General features: G+C 40.9%; 1 protein-coding gene across 1 annotated transcript; it reads left to right on the top strand.

The window, feature by feature from the left end:
* The first annotated feature begins 248 nt into the window (after positions 1-248).
* Positions 249-1,208, top strand: LOC150057560 (olfactory receptor 2T11-like). The gene has a single exon (XM_090339745.1). The coding sequence runs from the start codon at positions 249-251 to the stop codon at positions 1,206-1,208; it is 960 nt and encodes a 319-aa protein (XP_090195871.1).
* The last annotated feature ends 10,110 nt before the right edge of the window (positions 1,209-11,318 follow it).

Consider the following 11,318-nt stretch of genomic DNA (forward strand, 5'->3'; position numbering starts at 1 on the left):
ATCAATTCTGTTACTCAGTTTACGGGAACCTTGGCACAACAGGATACAGGCCATTCACCAGCAGAGAGAAGTCATGCTTACTTATTGGTGTTTGTTTTTCTCTAGCTGGAAACTGTATCCCTGGGAAATTATATCCCCACCAGTAGTCTGCGAAGTACAATCTCCATGCAAGTTTCACCCACAGTGAATGTGTTTCATTTTCTTCCCTGCTTTGGTGTGTCCCTCTTCTGGAGGAGCTGCCATAGGCAATGTGGATGAGAAATAGAACTTCATCCTCTGACTTCATTCTGCTGGGACTTCTGGTGAGGAGTAAAGCTACAGGGTTTGTCTTCACGGTTATCTTTGCTATTTTTGTGGTAGCTGTAATGGCAAATTTGATCATGATATTCCTGATTCAGGTAGATTCCCGACTCCACACGCCCATGTACTTTCTGCTCAGCCAGCTATCCATCATGGATAGCCTTTTCATTTGCAACACTGTCCCAAAACTCCTGGTGGACATGGTTTCTAAAGAGAAGACCATTTCCTTTGTGGGCTGTGGCATCCAGATCTTTCTCTACTTGACAATGATTGGCTCAGAGTTCTTCCTCCTGGGCCTCATGGCCTATGACCGCTATGTGGCTGTCTGTAACCCACTCAGGTATCCAGTTCTGATGAACCGTAAAGTGTGTCTTTTGTTGGCCGCTGGTGCCTGGTTCGGGGGCTCACTTGATGGCTTCCTGCTCACTCCCATCACTATGAATGTCCCCTATTGCTCCTCACGTAGAATCAATCATTTCTTCTGTGAGATCCCTGCGGTGCTCAGGCTGGCCTGTGCCGACACGTCGCTGTACGAAGCGCTGATGTACGTTTGCTGTGTGCTCATGTTGCTCATCCCGGTCTCTATCATCTCCACTTCCTACTCTCTCATCTTGCTAGCTGTCCACTGCATGCGCTCTGTAGAGGGCCGCAAGAAGGCTTTAACTACTTGTTCATCCCACTTACCTGTAGTCAGCATTTTCTATGGAGCTGCTTTCTACACCTATGTGCTGCCCCAGTCATTCCACACGCCCGAGAAGGACAAGGTAGTATCTGCCTTCTACACCATGGTCACACCCATGCTGAACCCTCTCATCTACAGTCTGAGAAACAAGGATGTCATCGGGGCATTTAAAAGGATATTTACACGTTGTTCGCTCTCTCAGAAAGTAGTCACAAGTAATGCTTAGAGATCCACGTCCAGACTTCTCTGTTTCTCAGTCATCATTAATGACTTGGTTATCCCATAACCTATCTTTACTATTGACAGCTGGGTGGCTCATTATATCTGGATTCTAGCTATCTGAGGGAAAGGGATGTTTTACTACTTATGAAGACATCTTTGACAAAAGAACAAGACCTGTTCATTGCATTGTATGTTAAAACTCTAGGTTCTTGTATCTAGGAAGGGAACCAGCTACAAAAGCATGTATCTCCAAGTATTCCAAAACTGTGTAAAGAGAATCTTCTACAATATTGACAATGGCTTGTTACTTTTCACAAGAATGTAATAAAAGCATCCACAACCAGAAGCTTTAAATATCTCAACTTTGTATCATTTGGCAACAAACAATACTCTGGAGAACTTGAATTCAGTTCTGAGTGAGATGATAATCTTTCAAAGAGGTGTGAGATGGTAACTATACATATGGAAAGCAAATAGGATTCAAGAAGAAACTCAAGAAGTTTCAAAAAGCATGAAAGTAGTTGGAACAGAGACCAAGAGAAATTAGTGCATGGGTTTTTGTTTTGGAGACGGGGAGGACAAATGTAGCAAAAATGTTACATTGATAGATAAGAGAAATTAAGAATTGAATTGAATGAGTAGAATTTATGTTAATTAAATTGAATTAAATCAAAGAATTAAATTGAATAGGCCTCTATAACTTATTTTAGATATTTAAGCCAGTTATCAGTTTATTGGAGTTCAGATTAAAATTTGAAATTTCAGTTATGCCATTGGTAGTCTTTAGAGTATAAAGTATATTTAAAAGCACAGGGTTGGTAGAACTCACTTTAGAAAGAAGGCTTAAATCCAGGACCTGTGGCTGATAGAGTCAGATGGAAAATAAATGAAACAATGGTAAGTTTTGTTGATTTTAGAATATGTGCCATCTAAGATCTAAGTGAAGAAGGCAATTTATACTGGGCAGGCTCAGCTATAGCAAGAAAGCTTTTGTGTAACGCTCTCATACTTGGAGCCTCAGTGCCAGTGTCCAATTTTCTGTCTTTCCAGAAAAAGACAGGAGTCTCATATCGTTTCCTGCCCCAAATTCCCAAACTACAATCCTCAGATCTCAGCCTTCTGAGTAGCCAAGAATTCAGATGCAAAGCTCTAATTCCCTACCTACATTTATAATATTATCTCCAGCATTTCTGTCTAGTCTGTTTTTCCCATGGTTTGTGGACCTACATCCAAAGACTAGAATATCTATGAATGATGTAAATTTTAAGTGACCATACCCTGATTTCCATCATGTTCTTCCATCAGCTTGGCTTCCTCAGACTCAAGGTGGCAAGTGAATGCCAAGAGCTTAAACCAAGTTCAGCTGATGGAAGTCCGTAGTGGAAATCATAGTACTGTTTTCTTTCATGACACAGTTGGTATATAACTGAGTGGTAACTTTATGTTCATGTATATAAATATTTATAACTTTCCCAGTATATATTTACATTTCATGTTTACTGATTAAGCCTTAATTAGAATGTACTTTTGGTGGCTTTGAAAACAAACAAACAAACAAACAAAAATCTTCAAGTGATGCTGTGGCTCAAATCGTTGAGCATTAGCGTTGAGCTGAAGAACTGAGGGACAGCACTCAGGGCCAGAGGTCAAGCCCCACACCCAACAAACCAACAAACAGGCCAACAACAAAAAACTTACAAAATCAGAACGTGTGTGTGTGTGTGTGTGTGTGTGTGTGTGCATTAAGGAAAAGCAATGAATGTCATGTCAGTGAAGTTGAGTGAAATATAGATGTTATAAGCAACTTAAGGAATTAACTCTAGTTTCTCTCCCTTAATTAAAATTGCCTAATATTTACATATGGCATTTATGTGCACAGTCCAGTGTCCATTATCATTGTTTAAATTCTGGTTGTGAAGATGTAAAAAAAAAGATGGTAGTCATCTTCTCTTAATCAAAAAGGAGCATTTCCTGCTATAAAAATGGTGCAGGAACACAAAAGGATCTGACTTGGAATATCAAATCGTATCTGTACCACTTCGGGGAAATCATGTCAATGAATACTATCAACAAATCACAGAAATTACTAGATGAGGAGAAAAACTGGAATAAAATGAAATGACACAGCCAGGCTCATGCCTGTACTCCTAGCTCCTTAGGAGGTTGAAATCTGAGGATGGCAGTTCAAATCTAGCCGGGGCACTAAAGTCCATGAGACTTTTATCTCCAATTAACCACTAGAAAACTGAAAGTGGCGCCATGGCTCAAGGCGTAGGGTGGTAACCTTGAGCTGATGAACTCAGAGACATTGCCCAGGTCCAGCGTTCAAATCCCACGACTAACCAAAAAAAAAAAAATGAAATGACACTATTAGAAAAGAAGTGAACTCATTACCTGACTTATGTAACTGTAACCCTGTGAATATCACTTTTACAAGAAAATTTAAAATTAGACAATGAACTACTCAATTATATTCTTATATCCCTAATTCTGACACTTCTTGCAGTCCTTCCCAATGAAAGACTTGCTTTCTTAGTTATTTTATCATATTTATTGTCTAGTTTGCCTTTCATTTAAGTTTCTTCAGAAGTCTCATGAGTGCTCTTTCTGCCAGTGGTAAGATTTCTGGGTAGGACAGAGCATCAATAATTGATCAGCTTCCTTGAATTAAGATCTCAACGATTCACTCCCTTGGGAAACCACAGGGTCTTTCATTCCATTCTAACACTCTCATTGGTATAATCCCACTTCTTGGGTGGTTTTCTGGATGTAATTACAAATCTGAGACCCTAACTTGGTTCACAGTTATTCAACCAATCAATCAATCAGCCGTGCTTTGAAGCAGAATACATGAAACATTGATTTTTGAGGCAAAGTGGCCTATTTTGGCTGTTATTGTTGGAAAGTAGAATACCCTTCAAGGACCGCATGGTGGATCATAAAATGACAGAAGGTGGATGTCAAAGAGCAAAAGCATGTCCAATGAGAAACTGTATCAAACAGCGCTGTGTCTTGGTGAAAAGGGTTGTATTCAAAAGTGAACTCACATAAACAGTGTTCCAGGTAGTGAGGCCCACACAAGAGCATCAGCAATGTCATGAAATTGTAGCCGAAGATTCCATCAGCTCTGACAGTCTGTGGCACCAGCTTGGAGCACATGGAAGGCACACAGAGTGATGTACAGCAGAGGCTGAAGGACAGCAGCGCTGTGGCAGTCAGAGGTCATACACAAAGGTGTATTCTATGGCAGCCACATAGATGGGCCCACAGAGCTGGATGACATGGCTGGTGTGGCAATGCTCTAGTCTGGGCCCTTGTTCAGCAACAACAGAAGGTCAGGGATGGTACTGAAGTAGAGCTCCAGGCCAGCAAAGAGTCTGCAATGAAGGATGTAAACGGGGCCTGGAGACCAGGATCTACCCCGGAGGGCAGGATGGCAGGGGACAGCTGAGGACAGTTCTAATGTAGTGGACCGTGACAGTGATTCTGAATAGAAAGGCTCTAGCAGCTCTCATTGGAAAAGCCTGGTCTGTCATTTTTGTAGGCTTTTCTTCAAGATTTAGAAAGAATGGTAAAAAAAAAAAAAGGCACCGCTATGGCTTGCTTAGAGAAAACAGCCCACTGGTTTTAAATGAATTGCTGGAGTAAAACGTGTGAATGTGTGCAGTGCTGACCAACACATATACAACTCTCTTCTGTGAGGGGCATTGTAGACCAAGGGGAAACGATATGTGCAAGGCATAAACTTTAAGATTCATTGCTGAAATGGGGAAATCACAATACAATCAATCATCTTCTACTATCGCCGTGCTGTTCCCTGGTTGTATAAACAATCTAAAATACCTTGAATAAGACGCTGAGCAAAGCTTTTTAGATTTCATTTATGTACATGTCTGTCACTCAAAGGAGCATGATACTATATTGCATTGTTTGGGAACATTAATAGGAACGAAGGAAGAGGAAATTAGTGTACAAAAAAGACTGTCCACTTGCAATGTAGATTCTCATAAGGAGATGATTTCACATGTGAAAGCAATAATATCACCTTAATATGAAACCTGATCTTGTTACCAACATCAGCAGTAAACCACGGAGACTTCAGGAAGGTCTGAAAAGAAGAGACCACAGCCAAAGCTAAAAAGCAGGGGTTCCTTTATTTTCGAGTCTGGACTCAGGCCTCAGCGTACCAACAGCCAGCAACGTTGAAAGGCCCTGAGCAAGAACTTTACATTGCTTTTAAAAGAGAATGACAATCAATCACTAGTCAAATTAGAACTCGGGTGTCTAACCGCTGAGTACCAAGCTGTTACCACCTGGGGTTCAAGTACATGGGCCCTAAACAAGGGCGGAGGGGGTCATTCCCAGAACTTGGAACAATCTTGGCACAACATTCTCCCTTTTCCCATGATACTTTTAGAGCCAATCTTGGCTATCTCTGCATAATCACACAAGGGCCTAAGGGTCCAGCTAAGACAAAGAACAGAGTTATCAACCAAGGGGAAAAATTCCTACACTTTGCTTCCTTTCCCATTTTAACACCAGTAGATGGAAATACACAACTATGAGTATTTACCCACACAAAATCCCTGTCCAAATACTACCCATAACTATTATTGATTTTGGCAATGTAACTTAATTTTTAAAGGGCTACTTTTAGTCCAATCAATCTTCCAAGTTTTTTTGGACAAGGGTTCTACAAGGTCTGGAAACGGATCCACTGGCTTGGCATGGGTGTAATGGATCCAAAAAGCTACTCTGTCTACTTTGAGGCTGGTGGGTGTTGTCAGGATAGCCTGAAAGGGTCCTTTCTATCGTGGCTCCAGGTTTTCTTGCCAGTGGCGTTTCACGAATACCCAGTCACCTGGTCTATAGCGATGAGGAACCAGAGGTGGTTCTGTCTTGTACAGGTCCTTCAGCTTGGGCCAGAATTCTTGGTGAGCCCTTTGCAGGGCTTGGAGTGAAAACAAAAATTCAAAATCACCATCCTCTTCTTTTTAAACAAGATTTTCTTTAAGATTAGGTATTATAGGGGGAGGTCTACCAAACATTATTTCATAAGGGGTAAGTCCTAATTTAAAAGGGGAGTTTCGAACCCTGAACAGAGCATAGGGGAGAAGAGCTACCCAGTTTGCGCCAGTCTCCATGGTCAATTTGGTCAGGGTCTCTTTTAATGTCTATTCATTCTCTCTACCTGTCCTGAACTTTGGGGTCTATAGGCACAAGTATGGAAATCAGTCCCTGACTTACCTTCGAGACAAATGCAGGTCCATTGTATGAACCTATCATTACTGGAAAAAACTTACCTGGGTAAAATATCCTCAAGTATCTTCTTAGCCACTATCTGTGCAGTTTCCCTTTTAGTGGGGAAAGCCTTGACCCATCCTGAGAAAGTATCTGCAAAAACTAACAAATACTTATATCCTTACTTACCTGGTTTTACTTCAGTAAAGTCTACCTCCCAATAGGCTCCTGACTTACCCCCTTGCTGTCTTGCCCCTAAATTTTGCTGATTTCTCCCTACATTATTTAGCTGACATACTCTGCAACCTGAAATAATCTGATCAATTTTGACGGTTGCTTCCTTAATCCATAGTCCAGTTTGTCTTATTAAGTCTTGCATCTTTCTGGCTCCCAGATGAGTACTATGGTGAATTTTTTGTAACACCTTCATCCCTAATTTTTCTGGGAGTACTATGTGACTCCTGGAATCTCTCCACCATCCATCAAGGAGCTGTACCATAGGTAGTTTCTCAATCCATTGCAAGTCTTCCTCCGGATATCCTAGGATTGGAGGTAAGACTCTGGGTGCTGGGTCTGGGAGTTTGAGGGCTAGAGGTGGTGTTGAAGATAAGGCCACCTCCCGGGCAGTCTGGTCAGCCAGATGATTGCTCTTGGACACTAGATCTACAGGTTTCTGGTGTCCTGGGCAATGGACTATTGCCAGTTTCTTTGGTTCCCAAAGAGCAGCCAGGAGTGCCAATATTTCCTCCTTATTTTTGATAGTCTTTCATTCTGCTGTAAGGAGGCCCCTCTCTCTCTGTATATTGCCCCGTGTATGTGGGTGGTGGCAAAAGCATACCGACTGTCTGTATAAACTGTCAGTCTTTTTTTTTTTGCCAGTCCTGGGCTTGAGCTCAGGGCCTGAGCACTGTCCTTGGACTTTCTCAAGGCTAGAGCTCTACCACTTGAGCCTCAGCACCACTTCTGGTTTGGTTTTTATCTATGTATGTGATACCGAGGAATCGAACCCGGGTCTTCATGCATGCTAGGCAAGCACTTTAACCACTAGGCCAAACTCCCGACCCCTAAACTGTCAGTCTTTTATCCTTACCCAGTCCTAAAGCTTGGGTGAAAGCCACCAGTTCCACTCTTTGTGCTGACATTCCTGCAGGCAGGGACTCAGCACAGATTACTTCATTCTCTGAGACTACTGTAGCACCTGCATACCTCTGTCCTTGGTGTATAAAGCTGCTTCCATCGGTGAACCAGACAATCTCTGCATCTGGCAGAGGCTTATCTTGCAAATCCTCTCTTACTCCATGCACTTGGGCCAAAACCTCAGCACAGTCATGAAGTGGGGCTTCCAGGTCTAGATCAGGCTGTAGCGAGGCTGGGTTAAGGGCAGTTGGAGGCTGGAAAAGAATCTTGAGGGGATTTAGCAATACTCCTTGATAATGAATAAGCCGGGCATTACTGAGCCATTGATCTGGGGGCTGTTTAAGAATGCCCTCGATAGCGTGAGGTGTTGTGACCTGTAACTCCTGTCCCAGGGTCAACTTATTTGCATCCTTTACCATCAATGCTGTAGCCGCAATCATTCGGAGGCAGGGAGGCCATCCAGCAGCCACAGAATCCAGCTTTTTAGATAGATAAGCAATGGGTCGTCTCCAGGGATCCAGATGTTGAGTCAGGACTCCTTTAACTACTCCTTTACTCTCATCCACAAATAACTGGAAGGGTTTGGGAACATGCGGGAGTCCCAAGGCTGTGGCAGACAATAAAGCTGTCTTTATTTGTTGGAAAGCCTGTTCAGCTTCCTCTGTCCAACAAAAAGGTTGCTGATCCTTAATAGCCAAGTACAAAGGCTTGGCTAGTTCCGCAAACCCAGGAATCCACAGCCGGCAAAATCCAGCTGTCCCCAAAAATTCCCGCACCTATCTGACTCGAACAGGTTCGGCTCCAGGTTTTATTTCTGTATAGAGTGCTGGTTGGTGCTTAGCTAATCCCATTTATCCTGGGGAGGTCTAGTTAAGGGAAAAGTATCATTAATCAAATCTGGATTAACAGTGGGCTGCCCATCGTCTCCAGGGACCAATTTCCTGGCCTCCACCTGGATTCTTTCCCTCTCCTCTGTAGTAAACAAGATTCGGGGGAGCTGCTGACAATCATCCCAGGTGGGCTGGTGAGTGAACATAACACTTTCTAAAAGAGAAATCAAAACTTTAGAGTTATCAGAAAAACAAGCACTCTGGGTTTTCCAGTTATAGATGTCACTGGTGGAAAAAGGCCAATACTGGAACCTAGGATTCCCAGTATCATCTGGAAAACCAATTTCACACAGTGGGAGGGCCATCGTGGAATCAGGAAAACGTGAGCTCGCTGCTCGTTGAGTACGTCCCCGTGTCCTACCCGCTGGGCCTTCAACTGCATTTGGGGAAGCCACTTTTGCCTCCACCTCGCTCAAAGAAGAAACCTCTACTCTTCCAGTTGACATAGAAAATTGCGGATTGAAAGGAGGAGGAGAATATGGAGAGGGTTCAAGAAGAAGGGGGTCTGTACTATCGGCCAGGACCGGGTGAAAAGGCACTGAGGGCTTGGGTCGAGAGGCATTAGCCTGGCACAGGGTCAAGACGTTGCTTGTCGAGACAAGAAAGGGAGATAACCAGGCAGGGGGATCTTCTACCAAATTCTGCCAAACAAGAATATAAGGAATCTGATCAAAGTAGCCAAACTATTCTGGTATCCTCTCCCTTAACTTCCATATTATGGAAAGGTTAAAAGTGCCCTCTGGGGGCCATCCAACATCAAAGGTCAGCCATTCCGAATTACAAAGAGTAATTAGTTTGTTTTTACTCAAATCAGAACCACTGCTTCTAACATCCTTAAAATTCATTATGAGAAGACCAACTTTTCTTTTCTTTTTCCAAAATAAAAGAAGCCCTCTTCTTGTTGCACTGCTTCGAGTTGGAAACAAGAGATGATGCGGCTGCTATTCTTTCTTCATTCTTCAGGGTTTCTCTCTTTCTTAACATTACAGGCAGATGCCATTGTTTGCCACCTGATTTTTGTGTCTTTCCTTTTCTTTTTTTTTTCCCCCCAATGCTATGTTTTGAACTCATCATCTAGGCACTGTCCTTGGGCTTTCCTCAAGGTGAGAGCTCTACCACTTGAACCACAGCACCACTTTCAAATCTAGTTTTACTACATTATGAACTGATAGTAATACAGGAAGCTGTTTAATTATATTGCTAGAGTTGTTTTATATCTGAATAACCTGTTTGGGGGAAAGTTCCACAGGAGGCTCAGAATGTATACTCAACATCTGTTGGTTGAACTATTTTATAAATACCTGGAAAGTTCATCTGTTCTATGATGTCATTAATTTTGGTGTTTTTCCGCTGATTTTTATTTTCTACCTTCATGACTTATCAGTTGGTGAGAGTAGATCATTGAAATCTCCTACTATTATTGTGTTGTGGTCTATGCATGTTTTCAAATCTAATAGGGCTTCATAACATCAATTTGATAGTCTTCTTTTACGTTCCATTATGCGGACTATTTGTGGGGCAATATTAGTTCTTAAAAAGTCTGTTGTTGTTTGGAAACTCCCTATTACTGTTAAATTGTGTTGTTCATATATTTAGATGACTTTTATTTCTTTGTATTCAAATTAAATAGGTCTTATATATCTAGAATCTAAGCATTTTTCTATATATTCTAGATATGAAAGTTTCTCTAAATTTCATTTAATATTTATTGATAAAATTTCTCATATTTAATTTCATTAATTTGGATCTTTCACCTTTTTGCCAATCTTCTTCATGTTTTCCAAAAACAAGCTTTTGGTCTCATTGATCATTTCTTTTTTTTATTTATTTGTTTGTTTTCATATGTTTATTATTGTAATTGATAGAAGGGTTACATGATATTTGCCAGATAGATGGTGCATTAATTCCCATACACTGATACCCTTTCACATGTCTTGGTCCCCATTTCCCTTCCCCCCACCCCCATAACTCATCATGTTTTCTTCCCCCCTTCCCTATCCAATTTCAAATAACCAAATACATTGATCATTTCTGTTGATCCTTTAGTCTTTACTTAAAACTCTTGGGCTACATTCATATTACTAATTTCTTTCTATGTAATTTTGGGGTTTGTATTGTTAGAATTAGAGTTTTCCTTAAAGTATAGTTTGATCAGTAGGAACTTTAGGCTCTCCTAGGAGAGATTTACAATAGAACAAAAGCTAGAGACCTAAGGCCAAATAGTATAACACTAAATGTAAGGACCTCCAGGATAAAGAAACAAAAGCCATAAATGAGTGATTGTTGTCCTTAATGTACTGTGTTATCTCTCATCTCTTTTGCTATCCCTTGGTTATCTCATATTCTTATAATATTTCACCTTGTTATCGGTTATATTTTATATGTGCTTAATTGGTTATTTGAAATTGGATAGGGAAGGGGGGAAATCAAGATGAGTAGGGGGAAGGGGGAGGGAAATGGGGACCATGTCATGAGAATGGATATCAATGTTTGTGAAGCAATGCACTTTCTATCTGGTGAATAGAATGTAACCCTTCTATTAATTACAATAAATAATGAAAAACAAACAAAAACTTGTAGTTTGCAAATGCATATTCATAAAAGCCAGCCTAAAGTAACATAAATATAAATAGGGCAAAATATTAGATGTTTACATATAATCATTTATACCACTAATAAATTATAAAATATAATCATGGCAGGGATTTTTAATTACAAGTCATTAATATTAAAACAAATCACATATTTTATTTCTTACTAATGCCACTTTTAACTTTATTTTTTTCTATCTTTATTTTGGGGGGGCATTTTTTTAATTGTAATTAGTAAAAGGGTTACATGATATT

Source organism: Megascapheus bottae, chromosome 10, assembly GCF_031878675.1.
Source record: "Megascapheus bottae isolate mThoBot1 chromosome 10, mThoBot2.hap1, whole genome shotgun sequence".
NCBI lineage: Eukaryota > Metazoa > Chordata > Mammalia > Rodentia > Geomyidae > Megascapheus > Megascapheus bottae.

Excerpts from the sequence above, each read along its gene's own strand:
- LOC150057560 (XM_090339745.1), top strand. The coding sequence starts at position 249 with ATGTGGATGAGAAATAGAACTTCATCCTCTGACTTCATTCTGCTGGGA.